The following is a 19,262-nucleotide window of genomic DNA, read 5'->3' on the forward strand; positions in this document are numbered from 1 at the left end:
TAAGTACAACGTACACAACGAGATATTTAGAGAAAACATGACGAAATAATTCGCGGCATCCGAGTAGAAGACAACGTATAATTATAGTTTAAAACAGCAATTAAATAAATACGAATATATAAACACAATTAATTTGTCCAAAAGTATTTTACCTGTTTACTAGAAATTTATTTCTGTATAGTGTGTACTTTCTTTACACAACAAGTAAAACTAATTTCCGCGGACAGACAATCGAAAGTATGTACAATGAACAGTATTATCGACGTGAGCCCTCTGTCAACATCGTCATTGACATTCACGTCGCATTTGTATAGGCCTTATACATTCTTATTTGATTATATGAACGCATAGCACATTCTGATTGCAACTAAACATGAGGAAAATGCGCAAATAGGATGTTTAGTTCTGGAGGGTTAATTTACTTATTTATTAATTGATTTATTCAATTATTTTTTTATAATTTTTAAGGCTTTATTTAAACAGTTGTATCATTTGAAGTAATAAAAATATGCAATATTTATTGCTTCCTGTTAAACAACCGTCGTATGTTTGGATTTCTAAAATTTTGAAAATTCGCGCAACTCGATTGTCGTTCAATGTAACCGCTGCATCAAATAACACATTAATCTATATCAAAGTAAATCAGTAAGCTTCACAGAATAACATTATACTGCACGTGTATTATTTTCATAGTGTCACTTTTTATAATTGTTAACTTTGGAATGAGTAATCAAGAATGTAATGTTTTTATAAGTTCTTGCTGTTCTTTTCTCCGCCATTAGCTATGCAATTAGCCTGTTGCATTATACGCATAGCGCAGCCGACAATTATACTTTCTCGAACAAAGAAGTGTGTAACGGCTTACTCGCCATATTAAAACATTATTTTCCATAATTATCCAAACAATATTTATTTAAAAAAACATAATATGAACACAAATACACATGAATAAGTAATAGAGATGCTATGATGTGTTCGACTGTTCGTAGCCATTATTTTTTATTGTGATAGCATACTACACAAACATATACAAACATAATCTATGCAACTTGTATTATCAATGTTATGTGTATTATAGAGTAACGTCATACATTGTTATAACAAGCTCATTAATCTAAATATAACACTTCTTTTCTTGTATTCGAATTCTCTTTAAGATATTATGCGGGGGAAATGCATTAACGACTGATACATTCTTTGAATAGTGTGTACGTGCGGAATTTTATTGCACAATTATAATACATCATCGGCAAAGCACAGCGTGTATCTCGTAATACATCATCGGTAAGGAACAGCGAATATCTCGAAATCTTCTCCAGACTGAATTCTCAAATTTTAATTCCGTATAAACTATTCTCTGCAGAGATCTTGTTTTCTTGAAATGCCTAACGCCCGTTTTCTTGTAAATTGAAAGTTGGTTTTATCGGGAATGCCATTAATTCTCGAAGACATATGTATCATAACAACCTCAGAAAGCGGTAATTGTTTATACCATTCCTCTGTCCTTCCACACACTGGCGTTTCTTATTTCCACGGCATCGTCTTCTCTGACAATGATGTTAGGTTGTATTTTTATTGGAATTTCTACTCATCCCCTCGAAGTGCAAACTCCTCTTGACTGGAGAAAACATTTTGCGATTATCACGACTATTGATTTTTATGTATACCGGCGACATGGTTTAAAACTGGAGGAGACCAAATTGATTATTGAAGGCATTATGGGAACGACAGATTTTCCGCTAATCTAGCTCGCTGAAGCGCTTGGAATTACGTGCACAGTGCGTCTCTATCAGACGTGCGATTGGAAGATATGAATATGTGAGTAAATGTGTTCATTGTGCCGTTGTACCTGCGTGATATTTACCATAGTTTAGTGAAAACATAGTTTTGCTTGTATTTTGTTTTCAATTTTTTTTTTAATTCGTTAGATATTGGATTTGACGTGGCGTCATTTATATTATTCCATTAAACTGTGTATCTATTGGAATTTCGAGAACATACCAATAAAATAAGGAAACGGAAATCATCTAAGATAAAAAAAGAAACGCAAGAAATTCATTGATTAAGGAACGACATTATTGAGACTGCAATCGCCTAAACACTGTGATTTTATGCCAAAAAATTGAAATCGGATGTTTATATTTCTCCAAAGATAATCTTGTGAAGCTGCATATTTTTGTATACTTCAACACCTTCAGTTGATATTTTGCTCAAACTTTGCCGTTTGTGATTTGAAATTAAAGTATACCATTTATATAGTTTTGTATCATATCAATGAGATTACAAACGGTGTCGTGCGTATACGTGGTTAATTGAATATCGATATCTGAGGATCACTTACATTGTTACAGTATTGGAATTATATATTTATATTTGCCGAATTCGTTTTATAAAATTACATATAATTAATTGTACGTTTAGTTCATACTTTGTCAACTATCTATATCGTAACATATCTTATGCGACCGGTGCATTCCTTAGCCAAAATTGGGAAACCACAGCGCACGGTCGACCAACCGCCTGGTCAAATTCTCAGAAAAACTCACGTGCCGAGCGAGAGCCACGGGATTCAAAAACCTCACAAGAGTATTTCGTCATCACTGACGTCATCAGCGTGTAGTTCAGGAAATTTACACATTTCCAAGAACAGAATCCTCCAAATGCGTCCTAATCTCACAACGTTAGCTAATGGCGTCACGCTCGTTTCCGGTGTTGGCGAGAGCCACCTAGCTGGTCATCTGGGTTCCGGCTCGCTGAATGGATCCAGTCTTTCTTCCGGTATCATTCCAATGAAGGACCACGATGCTATTAAGTTGTTCGTGGGTCAAATTCCGCGTAACTTAGAGGAGAAGGATTTACGGCCTATCTTTGAGGAGTATGGACAGATTTACGAGCTTACCGTTCTAAAGGACCGGTTCACAGGCATGCACAAAGGTATGTTCGGATTTCATATGTAAATACCTTTTGTATGTGTGTTTATTTACGTGTGAGACACTTACAAAGGCATGTTGACAGTGTCATATAATGATTTATTTTAAAAACAATTTGCCGTAATATGGAATCATGCTTATTTGGCTTTTTATTATGCTCCCCCAAAATTTATTTTGGGGGGAGCATATAGTCGCCGCTTCGTCTGTCCGTGCGTGTGTGTGTGTCTGTTTGTCTGTCCGTCCGTGCACAATTTTTGTCCGGGCTATTTCTCAGCAACTAATGACCAGAATTCAATGAAACTTTATGGGAAGCTTCACTACCAAGAGGAGATGTGCATATTATCAGCGGGTTATGGTCGGATGATTTTTTCACAGAGTTATGGCCCTTTGAAATTTTTAATTAACTGTACATATAGTGAAATTTTTGTCCGGGCTATTTCTCAGCAACTAATGACCGGAATTCAATGAAACTTTATGGCAAGCTTCACTACCAAGAGGAGATGTGCATATTATCAGCGGGTTCTGGTCGGAGGATTTTTCACAGAGTAATGGCCCTTTGAAATCTTCTTTAAAAAAAATTCTTGTCCCCTCAACTACTGTGCCGTCAAGACGTTTCCTTTTATCTGAATATATAGTGCGATATTGTGACCAAAAAATACTTTGGGGAGCATCACCCGTCTCCGACGGTGTCTTGTTTAGTGTCTGTTGGTTCACATTCCCTTTGATTGTCCTTTTTTCAACATTTAAATTTCATTTGTCGGAAGTGTAACGGACATATGTCTGTGTTCACATTCTTTATAATTTCCCAAAATGTTTCAATACATATATGAGTTAAATTTAAATTGAACAAGCTTTTTATAGAATGTCACGACAATCTTAATTAATAATCAAGTAAATATAATATTAAGTGAGCCATTCAACGATAATTACAATGAATTACAATATACTTTCTTTAAAGATTCGCTACAGGGTATACAGTTGTTGCACAACTAAGCAACTCTAACACACTACACAATATTCAACTGTCATCTAATATCAATTGGTTGATACAAGAAATAAAACATTTTGCGGAATATGTTGAATTCGATAACGAACAGATACATGGCAATGCAATAATACATGACTAAAAATAAAGGCAAATGTGTGCGACAGTTAACAAGGGCAGACATGCACTTAACAAAACGCAGTGGAACAACAATAAAGGCGACTTTGCGTTCAATAACTTATTTAATCTTTACCGAATTTCCCCTGATGTGTTACATAGTACACCTAATTTAATAACGTTGCCTAGGTTTAGATCTTTTTTCCGATAGCACAAAGCCCAGACGATCCGAAATTGGAGTAGCTGACAACAGTAAAGCGCTAAGACACGTTACTAAGGCAACGGATTATATATTTTGCAACGAATGTCCACTACATGTATGCACATATCTGTCGTATAAATGTACGCTTAGTGGACATTGTTGAAAGCACATAGTGTTAGGAATGCTGTAAACGTATGCTTCGTCTATATCAAAATTAAACATCACGCATGTTAAACGTCGGTTGCGTCTTTGAATAAATTCTTTCACGTAGGATATTTAATATATTTAGCACAGTTTTCACTGATCTACTCCATAGATAAACCGTCAGTGGTTCTGACACACTGATGGGTAAAACAGATCTTAACAGATATCCACAACTGTACACAAGTAGATGATAATGTAAATGAACAGTTGCAAATGTCCGACCTTGTAGTTTGGTATCTTGTTACAAAAGATTATAAAATATTTTAATTGAAGAAGTAGTTGGTGCCGTTATTTTACAAATCGAATTGTTATCTCGCACATTAAGCAAAAGATAATTGCGTGTTTGCATCATAAATGTAGATACACTTGAACGAAGCACAGTTTATCATAAATTATAATACGATAAAGCGATCGATTATTGTTAAAACGTATATTGTGTGTTGTGTTGTTTTTTTTAATCGAAGGTTATTACCTAACTAAATACATCTTAACTGAAAAACAAAACGTGTTTTACTTTGTTTTCTGTTTTCGATATGGTTTACATTTATTACGAATAACTCATTTAAACACAGGCACAAACGCTTACAAAAAGTAAATCTGATTACTTATTTGTTTCGCAATAATACTTTATTATTACATTAAATTCTAATAATTCATTCCGCAATAAATAGTTGTGCTTACAAAAATGTAAAGATGATATTTGTAATTGATTTTGTGTCATTAATTTCAAAGTACCCTACACAACGTGCTTAGGTAATTCTCGACATTAAATATCTGGCATATGGGAAAGTTTATATTGCCAAGATTCCTTCAGATTTTGAAATATATCACCTGGTGAAAGTCGGCTTTGTTACAAGTATTGTAAATAAATAACTGATGTGCGTTCAGCCCTGTTCTTTCTTATTATTATTAAAATTAAGGTCTTAAATCAGCCGGTAAATGTTAAACATGTATAATTATAAGTGTAATCATATATGTTACTCTCACATAACTTACTAAGGCGTATATTTTTATGATTTTGTATTGTGAATCATTTTTATTAGAACACTTTTGTATCTTCAAATATGTAATGAAATAGTTATAAGTCATGTTATACAACAACATATTTGCACATACGCACAATCGTGTGATAATGCACATAAAATCATTGTGCTTAATATAACCACAGTTGAATGTTAATTTATGTTTTCGAATTTTAAAATAACGAACATTGTGCGCGCACACAATGCCTGTGTAATAGAATTACACAAAATACCAATATATAGGAATAATGATACTGAAGAAACGTAAAAAAACATCCACCAGACTAGTATTAACCCATTTATGCCTAGCGTCTAGAAAAAAATCCTTGGCAAACCGATGCGGCGTCTCATCAGGGTCTGTGCTGCTTGTTTAAAGGAATTTCTGTAAGAAATATTCTTAATATAGAAATAAATATACTAGGCATCCCTAATTTTGAAAATATAGGGGGCTAAACCCGGTTTAAAGGCAAACCAAATTTTACACTTAGTAACATAAATTAAAATTTCTATGTTGCTCACGCACTTTTTACATGTAATCAAATGAGTGGTGTTCGGAGAAAACTGTGCATAATGCATGTGCGTAATGTGTCGTCCCAGATTAGACTGTGCAGTCCGTACAGGCTAATCAGGGACGACACTTTCCGCCTTAATTGGATTTTTGCTATGAAGAGACTTCATTTAAACGAAAAATGACATAAAAGCGGAAAGTATCGTCCCTGATTAGCCTGTGCGGACTGAACAGGCTAACCTGGGACGACGCTTTACGCACAAGCATATCCCAGTTTTCTCAGAACACGACTCATATAAATGAAGTGCGGCTACCCTGCATCACTGGCGACGTCGTGTTGCGTTGTAAATTGCTTGGCAATCTATGCATAAAAAGTACAAAATATCACTAGTGTATGAGAGGACGCCGCACAAATATTCCACGAATTCTACTATCAGGTCCGGGATGTTACAGGTGTCAAATATATACAGTAGTCGTATACCCTTTATAATCTCAGATACGCTATCTGTATTACCAAATAACTTTTACTTCTGCGTTAAATATCCGGATTTTGATTAATCATGTATATGCGTTATCAAAGGACCTGAATTGACAGAAACAGCTTTCCTGTTCAGCGCGGATAAGTGGAGGATAAATCCCTTTGGATTTTGTGAATGTATTCGAATTAGATCTGTGAGATATCGTCAATAGCACTTGATATGAATAGCAATTTGTATATTTTCTAGTGCAAAATAAATACTGAATTATTAATTATATCTAAAAAATATAGTTATAAAAGTAGCATTTAACATATACTCGCAATGCTTATGTTTTTAATTAAAATTAAAGTATCAATAGTTCTCTGTTTATCAGAGCTACAGATGTACAACTTTTAGCGGCGTTTTCAATGAATGAATTGAAATGTAAGACGGTATAGCAACTGGTTTAAACACCGCTGTGTTCGTTTATATATTATTTTTTAAATAAAGCAATATTATTTCTGTACGATTTATATAAAATCGTTTTCATGCTGTCTTTTTAACTATATATAAAGATGATGAATGTAAGCCAAATTATCGAATTTAACACATACAGATTTACACTTTGGAAAACGAGCAGCTCGTCCTGTGATTTGTATGCATTCTCTGGGGAAAAATTCTGTATGGACAGGCAATTTTTACCTCATTATGCAAAAACGTGTCTTATGGCATAGGCGACCAGCGTAGCTCCAGACCAGCCTGCGCCTGCGCAATCACACAGACTGGTCAGGAGCTGTCCGCAAATGAGACCGCGAGACCTTGTGTGAATTTATAGTGGGCAGGATAGCTCCCGGTTGGACTGCGCGGATGCACTGACTGGTCTGCAGCTACGATTGCATCGCATGACATAAGATCCTTTTCCGCCTGACGCGAGGGAATTGATTCGAAAACAGCTTTGACGTACAACATCAATAGATATCAATAAGTATAAAATACGTATTGTGTCATTATTCATATTTGGAAATATCAATTTAAAGAATAATATTATGTAGTGGGTTAAAAATACTGTCTGTTCAATCAGCGATGTTGTTTCATGGACTATTCGTGTTCATATACGTATACAAAATCAAATAAAACCTCCAATAACCATATCCTAATCAGCATTATAAATTGTATGATTGTACATGTCAAAAACTAGATTCAAATCTATTCCATTTCCATGCACCTTTTTCAGAACAAACTTGTTAATGTCTTGTATTTATGTGACGCATTAATATCCTTATTAGTATATCTTTGTAAATTTAACCACGATATTTACAACCAAATAACTCCCATAGACCTAATGGGAGCTAACCTGATCCCTTATACTATTTTTAAATAAATTTTGTAAAAACTTTTTTTTTAATATCCGTTATAATATGCATCTTTTGACGATTTAAAAACCTGAACATTATAAAGCGTTGCAACGCAAAACGTTTGAATCATTTGGAGAGTTCTGTTGTTGTCGTTATATTTTGTGATACTACGATGATTGCTTATATACATGTTAAGTATAAAATACACCACTCATTGTATGAGCTCGTATGGTCGAGTGGTCTAAGCGATAGCCTTTTACTCCAGGGGTCAGGGGTTCGATCCCAGTCGAGGGTTACTTTTTTTTTACTTTCTTTAATTTTATTCTTGTTTTTTTTTTACTGGAGCTTTTTAGACCCTTTGATTACACATATGATTTACTTTAAATACAAGAGCAATTATTTTCTTTTAATTCCATTCTTTATGTACATGGGGTTGCCTTTTCAAACGTATCGCGCATTTTAAATAGTGTGAATGTGTTATTTATACACAACTATCGCTATGGTATATTATATTTATGGAAATTCGGTTTATGTCAAATACAATATTAATAGTTGATATGTTTATGTGAACTATAAAACAAGTTTGTGCACGAGTATTATATTCCAGGTAGAGTTTTCTTATTATAAATATACTCACTTTCACCAACGGTAATCTTTTAATATAAACACAGGTGTTCATTTTTACCATGTGTCATACTACTATACCGGCACTATTCGACACATCCGTAGGAAATAATGTGCACACTCGAGAAAGCGAGAAAGGGAATGAGTTTGTAGTGTTTTATATGAACGATGGCGATAATGTATTTTGTCTACGATGTAATTGCAGGCAATTTATCTAATCATAGATTTGGCATATAATGTATTCATATATTTTTTATCTTCTCTAATTGTACTAGTCACGCATTACCGTGTGACGTCTAAAAAGAATAATGTGAATACATCAAATGGTTACAATACACTAAATATACAGAGTGAAAACGATGTATAGGGTTATATTATACTGTTATCTATGCAAACACAGCGGTCAGTAAAAAGAGGTTTACTGATTTATAATTGCTGATAAGTAACCATTTTATTTTTGTTTTATTTTATTATTTGGCTAAAATATTTATTATACTTGACAAACATTGACATTGTGTCTTTGCTGTGTGAACTTGTATTTGCTCATTTTAATCACATATTATGAACATGTTCCTATTGTATAAAGAAACAAAACGAAGAAGCGAAACACACGTTTTTTCATTCAAACCAATTGACTAGGGTTGAATATTGCCGTCGTGGTTCATGCATATTCATAGAATAATGATATGTTTGTACACCTATATGTTATAGTTGTTATGCTCCCATTTTAAAAAATATATTTGAATATATTACCGTCTTATACACTTTTGTTTTTATGATGTTTTCAAAATAAATACCATATATAAACATTTGTTACTCTGTTTTATCAGTGCATACATTTTAATAAAGGTAAAAAAAGCGGAAATCAGCGAAAATCAGAAGTCTTATAAAGTGCAATTAACTCAACAGATCATGACAGCAAAATATTTTCAAGATCTATTTTAAAAATACCTGGTATGAAGATAAACGGGCTTATGTAACAGATAACAATAAAAATGAATGACTTAAGCATATTTTGAAGAAAAATAAATTTAAAATATGCTTATCTAAATTTCCAGGATATAATACGTATTTCGCATAAAAACCGATTTTTGCAGTCGAACGCAACATACTAACACTAGCAACGCTGATGGGAGATTACGGAATTTTACGGCCAGCAACCATTGAACGTATACTTTTAAGTATACGTTTGTATTGTTTTAAGCTATATACCTTATACCGTTGGCAATTATCGTTGCAATAGGCGATTACCGACATTAAACGCAATACACCATTTATTAGATTTTTGGGTTGGAATTAAGATGGTTCATTTATTTCATTAATATGCCTATTGTTGTTTTTTCTGTATCCATTTAATATGTTGTCACGTGTTTTATTTTGAACGTATTTAAGATAATCGATTCAATTGAACAGCGAATGGTTCGTGGTTTGTTCGTGTTCGATATTGGCAATTAATCATATCAATAGCCAGTGAGAATGTTCGTTTTTAGGACATACGTGTTAATTCAGCCATGTCAGCATCTACTTTCGTTTTATTTTACAAAGTGTACCTTAGTTGCAGTACATAAGTAACGATATAAGTCTTTTATTAGCCATGTGTATTATCAGTTTACCAAAATATTGGAAATCTTTGATAATAGAAAAAAATATGAAAACTATTAATTCTCTACACGGCATTCTATGAGTAAACATGAGTTCACAATATTGAAAAGACCCGATAAATAGTCGAAGTGTCACAAAAGTCATATCAGAAAGCTTTGAATTAGCGGGTAGGAGATTACATCGATTAAACAATTGGAAACTGGGTAAATCAATTACAACGGAACTCCTTCATATATTCAGCGCTGACTTTTATCGATAAAATGGCGACAATTTCCGGCGATAACCCCGATTTGCTTTCCGTACAATGTAGGCCAAACGTTTGTTTCTTTTTTGCGAAACTTTTAATTCAAATGTGTTTCGTATATTTGCATGGGAACTTCCGTCAGATTTGAATGGGAATAAATCTCACCAATATTAATCAATTTTAGATTACAAATAAATCCTAATGTATTGCGAAAAAAAATATTAACAATATTCGTGAGGTATATTTATGTTTTTTGTCATTTTATATTTTCTTTACGAACTTTACTCACTAGACTTTCGTTAAAGCAAGGCTAGTGTACACTCTTTATTCTTAATTAAGTAATATACGCATTTAAAAGCACGCAATTATTTGCATATAGTTTAATCGAACATAGTTTGTTTCATCGGTGAAAATCGTATATATTGTGGCCAGATGAAAGCATTGTGCCAAACTTGTATGCCAATAACTGTTGTTTGTATTGTATTTGTTGTTTATTTTGTTGTTAGTTCTATGTTATGGTTGCAGTTATTGTAGTGTGGGTTGCTTTGACTATAACAATAGACCGATCTTGACAACGAACTACTGATAAAGTCATCATACCTGCGATAAATCTAAATATTTAAGCTATGCATTAGCGACTGTGCGAACATCGCGGATCATAATACAGTTTCGAACTTCGATTTACCATTACTTTGATTGGAATTTGTTAAACGCGTTTTTCATAGAGAATGCGATATATTCACAGGAAAAAGTTTACATATGTCAGGAGTGATCGAAAATATTCCCTTGTGAATGGCACAAAACTCATAAATCTTCATCGCGATAGCTCCTTGCCAATTATCAGTTATTACAGAAAGCGCGGGTTCTCGATAATCACGTTCGAACAATACTTGTGTTGTCACGCAATTATCGACGGCGGTCGATATGTGTGCGTTTATAGTAAATGTATCATAACCTTTGAATTGCCTTTTCGAATGAGACAGCTTCAGGGTATCGGGGCCCGTATACACCTACCAATTCTTCGACTTAGGTCTAAAATTTTAATGTACTAAATATTCTTTATTATTTGGTAAAATTTGACATTTGACACTCCAACTGTTTCTAAACCAATAACGAATATACTTGTCGGCGTTGTCGCTATCGGTTCGTTTATTTCATTTTAAAGTAACATTACTACTCAAAATCAACGAAAATTTCGTACAATTTTTCGTAAAATAAAGCTAAACAATTAAAAATCATCATTCTGACATTTGACACTCCAACTGTTTCAAACCAATAACGAATATACTTGTCGGCGTTGTCGCTATCGGTTCGTTTATTTCACTTTAAAGTAACATTACTACTCAAAATCAACGAAAATTTCGTACAATATTTCGTAAAATAAAGCTAAACAATTAAAAATCATCATTCTGACATTTGACACTCCAACTGTTTCAAACCAATAACGAATATACTTGTCGGCGTTGTCGCTATCGGTTCGTTTATTTCACTTTAAAGTAACATTACTACTCAAATTCAACGAACATTTCGTACAATATTTCGTAAAATAAAGCTTAACAATAAAATATCATCATTCCTTATGGCAATTGCCGAAATTTGAACACCAGATGTGGTCTGGTATAATAGATGTTTGTGGATACAAAATGCTTTTATTATGGTTTTAGCATGGTACCATTTTAGTGTTCGTGTGTCGTATCAATAGATATATTCGCACGAAATTAGCATGGAATTTATTGTGGTCACAAATAAAAAAAGAGCATTTTGTATCTACAAAAATCTATGTAATCATACCACATCTAGCGTTGCAATTGTGGCTATTGCTATAAAGAACACTGATTGCTTAGGTGTAAACTTTATTTTACGAAATACTTTACGAAATTTTCGTTGATTTTGAGCGTTATATAGAGACTTTAAAGTGATATTATGGGCATTTTTCACTATTGAATTGAGCTGAAAAGAATTTACAGGTTAAAAGAGTTATTAAAAATGTGGTTACTGACCAATTATCTGCAACTCATTTTGCAACAAGTTGTTTATATAAATATATTTTATTTTGGATATTTTACATGACTCACCCAGTCCTGTAAGCCGAAATGATCCGTAAAACAAAATTGCGTCTTTGTGTCGTATGAACGAATCTGCATTAAAACTAAATTTAGGTTCACATCGTTCTATGCATGATCAGTTGTCAAACGAAAGTACGGTTGATATTTAAATGCATTATTTTTCTCTTCCCGGGATATTGTTTTAATATGTTGATGCTACATTAACAAATGTAAGTGTATATGAAGTGAAAACACCAAAAATAAACAACGGTTGCGATATACACCTATAAACTGTTAGATGCCCATACTAACCCTTTAAAACAAAATGTGATTGATGGTTCCATACAAAGTATTGTATTTAATATGCCTCGGTCATTCCAATATGTTGGTTTAAATGTATATAAAATGTTAATAAGAGCATCGCACATATTCGCTTTAAAATGGGAGGAAATATAATTTAATCCTGGCACATGCCTTTAAATCAGCCCGATAACCAGGTAACCTAACATCCCAAAAGATATTAGGCTAGATGACCACGTGACCTCGAATATCCGTCAGTTGCTCTCCGAGCATGCGCATGCCTGTACTATTTTCTATTAATAAAATATACTTGTTTTCAATTACAAATATAAATTACAATTAAAAATACAAAATACATGTAAAGTACTGTTTGTTTAAACATGATTATTTTAACAGCATAATTTCGTCTTTGTGTATTGAATTAATAACGATTGACTGAGCTTTGTGTTGTTTAACACGATAAAAGCTAGCCTAAGCGTTTTGCATGACGTGACGTCACAGTGTGTTTGTTAGCGCGTGTTTTTTCCCATATTAAGTATTTAATTACAAAATACTCGAAAACTAGATATTTTAGAAACATTTCAACGAATGTTGTAAATGTGACAGGATAAATATAATGATTCGGCGAACCCGATAAGATCCTCCGACGAGCCAGATAACCATTCTCCATCCACGTCACCAACCTACTATTCTCTATCTCGTAGTTAGCTTTAAAAAAGATCAAACGACACAACCACGCTTGAATGCCAGGACTGAAGGCAACACGAACGTGTGTCAGGTTTCCCGAATAAATTTGGCGTATACTATACACTAATCATGCTAATTTTGACGACAATATCTATATGGTAATTCCATTTTGTGTTCGAAATAAAATAACGGACAACATTGTAAACACCAGTGAAACTCTATTCGCACGGGACGTCAATCTATAAGCTGTTCTAGTCTGAAACGGAATAACTTGATTTTCACCCCCCCCCCATATGGTTGATGAATTTTTAGTGGACTGTTGTTACATGCGTTTTTTAAAGTGCTACACAAACGATAAGGGCTGACACATAGATGTATTCAAATAACTGGTAGTTAGGCATGGGTGGAGAACAATTCGATTCTTTGAAATTGTTTGTGAAACTTAACGCTTCATGAAATATTTACCGAAGTTGTTTCAAAACTATAGTCTATCGATACAAGTACATGTAGTCACAATATTTCCATTTGAAAACCAGCTGATACAATCATGCGTTTGCCTTTATTTTTTGTCTGAAAACTGTTAGAATAGAAGAATTGTTCCTAGTAATAATTAACTAACAAAAAGTTATGCATACCTTGTTTCTATCTAGAATAAGCAAAGAATACATATACTTAATCTTTTTTGTATTAACATCTGATCAACGAGGCATTTTCGCATCGGCTTGTTATGTTATGAAAACATATGAACGCAGCAGAAATATACGATTATTAACAATCCTTATTGTTTGCTTTTCCAATAACGTGATTGCCTTTTCAATTTTGTTCAAGACATATAATTGTTGTAGTTTTGGCTTAGACCCATCTTAACCGGTCAATAATATTTAAATTAACTTATTTCTGAAACTATTAATCGCTTGTAGAAATCATACTTTATACGTGTACAAGTTTCATTATTTTAAAAATGTGCAGATGGGTTTTAATGTTATTCGAAAATCAGTTCGTATTGATGTTTGTGAGTTTGGATAAATAAAAATAATCTTTTTTATAAAACCTAAGCATGAGTGTTAAATTCAAATTCTAATTCCGGATCCGTCTAATATGTCTCCCGCCCAAAAAGTTATATTTTGATATAACATAAAGTGTTCTTCACATTTAGACAATATGTCTAATTGCATTGAAGTAAATGCAGAAACCATTTTCACTAATATATTAACTTTGCGTTCCCAAATTTTAACCTTCATGTGGTTTGATAACATAGCAAGGTTATAATAGCGTGTCTGGCCGTCTGACGGTGGCCACATGGTTCGAATTCATCTTCATCTATCTGTGTAATTGCCTACATTTATATTTCGCTTGGTGGTTGTTGTATTTGATACAATCACATTCCGTTGCGAAGATGTTTACATTAAATGATCTTATACAATATGAACAACATGATGATTCTGTCATCTTGAATAATACGCAGTTTGTATATCATGTATTAAGCATGTATGAAAAAGCTATGTGTCTTCACATATTTCCACGCTTTTGCAAAATGTCTCTTTGCCCAATGTACTGTTTGTGGTGTGATTTTTTGGTATAGAACAAGTTTTGTTTGCCCGAGAAAACTATATTTGATAATTGCGAATGTATCACAAGGGAAACGAGCACTTATGTAACAATATACGTTAGAGTGGATACCTGTGCGCGACGACTTCCGGTTGAATCGATAACTTCCGGTCTAATCAATACAACAGTTTTCTGCCAATAATTGAACGCATGTTTTCCATTGAATGGCAGGTGAAAATTAAATCACATCTTCTTAGAAAAGACGCCTGGACAAAAAATTTGAAAAATCATGCATTGCTCTACAAAAAATGATATAATGAAACAGATAAGAATTGTAATTTTCCTTGCATTGTTGTATGTGTTGGTTGTTGTTATGCTCTAAAGGCTATTTGATTTATTTGATTACTTTGTCAATAGTTTTGATATTTTGTCAATAGTTTTGATATTTAAATACCGTATAGTTTTTTCTAGTGTTGCCTTAAACATGTGGTGGATTTTTTTAATTGAAAGTATTGATTGATTTATTTATTAACAATTTGTATAGAGTTTACAAATGAGAACAATAAAGCTTCTGCGATTTTGAACATATAAATAAACAATAAATTATAATAAACCGTCTAATATGTTTAGTAAAAGCAAACGGGTGACGACAAATAAAAATTTCTGGTTTTAAGTTTTCATCATCAATTGTACATAAACAGTGTTTTTACAACATGCGCGAATATGCGCTTGATTACGTGTTCCAATACAGTCATGATAAATTGCAAAATGCCAGCATAAAAGGACAAGATGTGTATTGTGTAGATACTGTATACATAAAGAAACTTTACCCTAATTGTACTTATTGTAAACGTGAAAACTTGCCGCACCCCACTCCAGACACACACACACACTCCAACCCCAGCACCCAAACCTTGAGGTTGTACAATTTAATTGAATATACTCATTCTGTAAACAGCACCACCGACTCATCATTTCCGGGATTCACTATGGTTTTCATCCGTTTACAACGATACTCCTAAGAAACATATTCACATAAAACAGTTTTCTTGTGTCGGGATTTAAGGAAGACTGTACGTTGAAATATCAGCCATAAGACTAATAAAAACCCATAAATCGGTATTGCATAGAAACTGCCTGCCAATTATCAGGTTATTCAGAAAGCGCAAGTATTCAGTCTTCACAGTAATACAATACCTCTCTTGTCACGCAATTAATGGCAGCGTTCTGTTCGATGCTATGAGCATTTCAACCTTCCGAAATGTTCCCCATGTGTCGTCCATCGCTGTAAATGAAATGGCATTGTATGTGTTGTTGCGTTTGATTTGTTATCACTTTTGTTCTGTGTCCGGCGCTGTTTAGCTTTGACACATGTTTAGCAATTGATCTATTGCCTATAAAAGTTTACTAGTGTTTAATTGTGTATACTTTATATAATATATGATATTGATGCAGTTGATGTTTCTTTCTTCATATTTACTCTGACCTTTTCAATTGCATATCGACGTGTTTAAGTGGCTGAGGTATTAAGGCGGTATTTTCTTATTCAAAGTTATATGTAAAGAAATAACATGTTATTTTAAAAACCATCTAAAGGTTTGTTCTCTAAAACAAACCAAATCTAAATCAATGTTTATCAAATATTTCCTCCAAAATAAGATTCAATATCCTTAACATAAACGAATATGAACGGATTTATGTTTAGCTTGTCTTTGTTAACTTGCTTCCGATTTTGTTTGCTAGTAATGTTCCGATATTACAGGATATTCATGCCGGTTGAGTTCCCATTACAGTATAAATGTAAATGTTTATGACGACACGTTTTATACATTTATGAATACATGTGTATGGATAAGCAAATATGTGCATACTTATCCGTTAAATAGTGTATTTTTAGTTGGTCGCATTAGCGGCCGACTAAATTTACAGAGCATGTTTTGCAAATCAGTATTCGCTTAGCTAGCTTAGCAACGCTTAGGACTGTAACTCACTATGCTAGGAACGATTACCGCTGCCTGTCTGCACTGCAGACGACGAATGCTTAGGAGGGTCTGCTATACTACTGAAGTGGGTGTATTTGCCAGCTTGTAAGTCGACATTGGCCAGTCTAGCGTTTATCATTGAAATCTGTACATAGTGGCTGCTTTCAGTGAAAACGGGGCTTAATGCATGTGAAATAAGATTAGCCTGTGCACACTGATTATCCTGTGCAATGCGCACAAGCAAATCAAGGACGACAGCAGCGAACAACTGCAGTGCCTTCAGCGCTTTTGGTTAAACCTTGGGATGTTCCTGGGTTGGTTGGTTAATATGAAAGAAAATGTGTTTTGCATTTGCTCATTTAACCCCCCCCCCCCCCCCTCCTCCTCATAAAAGCGGATTGACGTCATAACCGTCTTAAGTCACAAACACGCGCTTATAATGCTTACGGTCACATTGGTGTCTCCTAGTTCACGTCCATCTCAAAGAATAAAGCCATAAACCTCCGAATTTACGAGTGACGCATAGTTCGCCTGAGACGGCCATATCTGTCACAACTTTAAATCTACAAGTGATACATGTTTGTCGATTTTGTCCTCTCTAAAACGCACATTTTATCGCAAGTGCAGACGATTAATGGATGCGCTGGTGTCATCAGAGAAAAAAGATTGGGAAATTACATTATGTTGCTCGGAAACTATTTTCTTTTGCGCAACAACATGGCGAGTGTGTTATTAAGTTTAATCTAACAGCGACTGTTATGCAAAGCCTGTTATATTTTATGTATTTATTTGACCCTCAAGCAATTGTTAATTGACGATTCGTTGTTATGTTAAACTGATGATCATTTGCCATCAGAAATGCATTTTTCTTAATGTCCATGAGTCATTCTGCATAATGCAATGCGTGCATGTACCTTAAATACGATTTAAAAGTCTTCTTATTCTAAAACCGGATTTTCGCTGTTCGCACGGGACGCCAATCTTTCACAACTGAGTCTGTTGGGGAATTGTGTGATCGATATCCCCATCTTTAAAACGCACATAATTGTTACAGAATAGCGCGCCTTTTTACGATTTATTGCATTTGTATAAGACTTTGAGAGCTCTGATGTTATTTTCAGTATTGCATCACAGGAAATTCTTGGGGCTATAAAAGGAATATGGTGCCGAACATTAGGCGGTTTGGGGAAACCGGTCCTTTTTTTTTAATTGGCTTATACATTTACATTGTTTTTAAAAATGTTGTTTTTGTGATTTTAAAAAGCTTATGGAATATATACATGTACGCCGTCATGTGCCGATGACTTAATTCCATATCGGACCTGTAAAACTTATAAGTTCTGCATGAAGTTAATTTTATAATTAAACATTAAAAATATGGTTCTATAAAAACACAATGTATAGCTCAAAACAACACTTGTTCAATACGTATTTGACTGATATAAATACCACCGATATTGACTGCAGTGGCGATATTGATTTTGTGGCCTGTAAATGGACGCGATACTCTCCATTGTCTAGTCTACACAATGCCTCACAACAAGATCAGATTCCCTAATTATCGGTCTACATCGAACTCCTGAAAAGCTAGAACATTTGTGATAGCGGTGTCTACATTTAAATTAAGACAGCGCAGTTACCGGATGACATTTTGATTTACGAGAGCTAACTATTCCGAATCGGATTTCAAGTTTTTTACGGAAAGAATCCGTGTAACGCATTAGGCACACAACATACTTTCATCTACAAATTGGCTTTCGCAAATCATATCATTGTTCTACTTGGTTCAAGAACAATAAGCAGATAATTCTTTCTGCACACACCATTATTCCCGAAACGTTTATCCCCGCAAAACAATGTTCTTCTCTCTTATTTTCCTCGCAAATTGCAATTTTTAATTATGATTGTTTGTAAATAGAACGTGTTTAAAATAGCGCATCTGGCCGTCTGACGTTGGCCATATGTTCGTCAAGCTTTGTAGTGTTTACAATTATGCATTGAAAAATATGTATTGTATTTAGGCCTGATAACAATGGTTGCGTCGGTAACAGTTTAAGTTCTAATTTTGTTGGATGATATGAGATGGGGCAGTATTACGTCTCTAGTCGCAGTTGTATTTTTAATAAATTTGATCAATTACAAAAAAATGAATCAAACCGTTAGTCGAAACACTGAACTTGCATAAGCATTTATTATGTTATCATCTGTCCCATAAAATAAAAATAATTAATTAAGAAAGAACAATGTTTCTTAAATTTAAAAAAATAAAACGATACCGATACTGCATGTAGCAAAAGATGTAAACTCCATGTTGTAGTAAAATAAGAAATGTCTGAGATTAATTAATGATTACAGAAAACCGATCCTCTTAATAAATAAAGCATGCGAATCAAATTACACACCTAAAACGCATTTATTTATCTTGATTGTGTCTTACAACAATACTAGT

The 19,262-nt window shown here is 33.8% G+C and overlaps 1 protein-coding gene across 2 annotated transcripts in view; it reads left to right on the forward strand.

Moving 5' to 3' along the window:
- The first annotated feature begins 1,660 nt into the window (after positions 1–1,660).
- Positions 1,661–19,262, forward strand: part of LOC127867724 (CUGBP Elav-like family member 3-A) — a 148,074-nt gene continuing 130,472 nt past the window's right edge. The window contains exon 1 of one of the 2 annotated variants that reach the window (XM_052409067.1): positions 1,661–2,934. In XM_052409067.1, coding sequence (XP_052265027.1) covers positions 2,460–2,934 — 475 coding nt within the window. In that variant the 5' untranslated portion in view covers positions 1,661–2,459. The remainder of the gene's footprint in view (positions 2,935–19,262) is intronic. The other variant, XM_052409066.1, reaches the window with a different exon arrangement.

Source organism: Dreissena polymorpha, chromosome 2 (genome assembly GCF_020536995.1).
Source record: "Dreissena polymorpha isolate Duluth1 chromosome 2, UMN_Dpol_1.0, whole genome shotgun sequence".
Taxonomy (NCBI): domain Eukaryota; kingdom Metazoa; phylum Mollusca; class Bivalvia; order Myida; family Dreissenidae; genus Dreissena; species Dreissena polymorpha.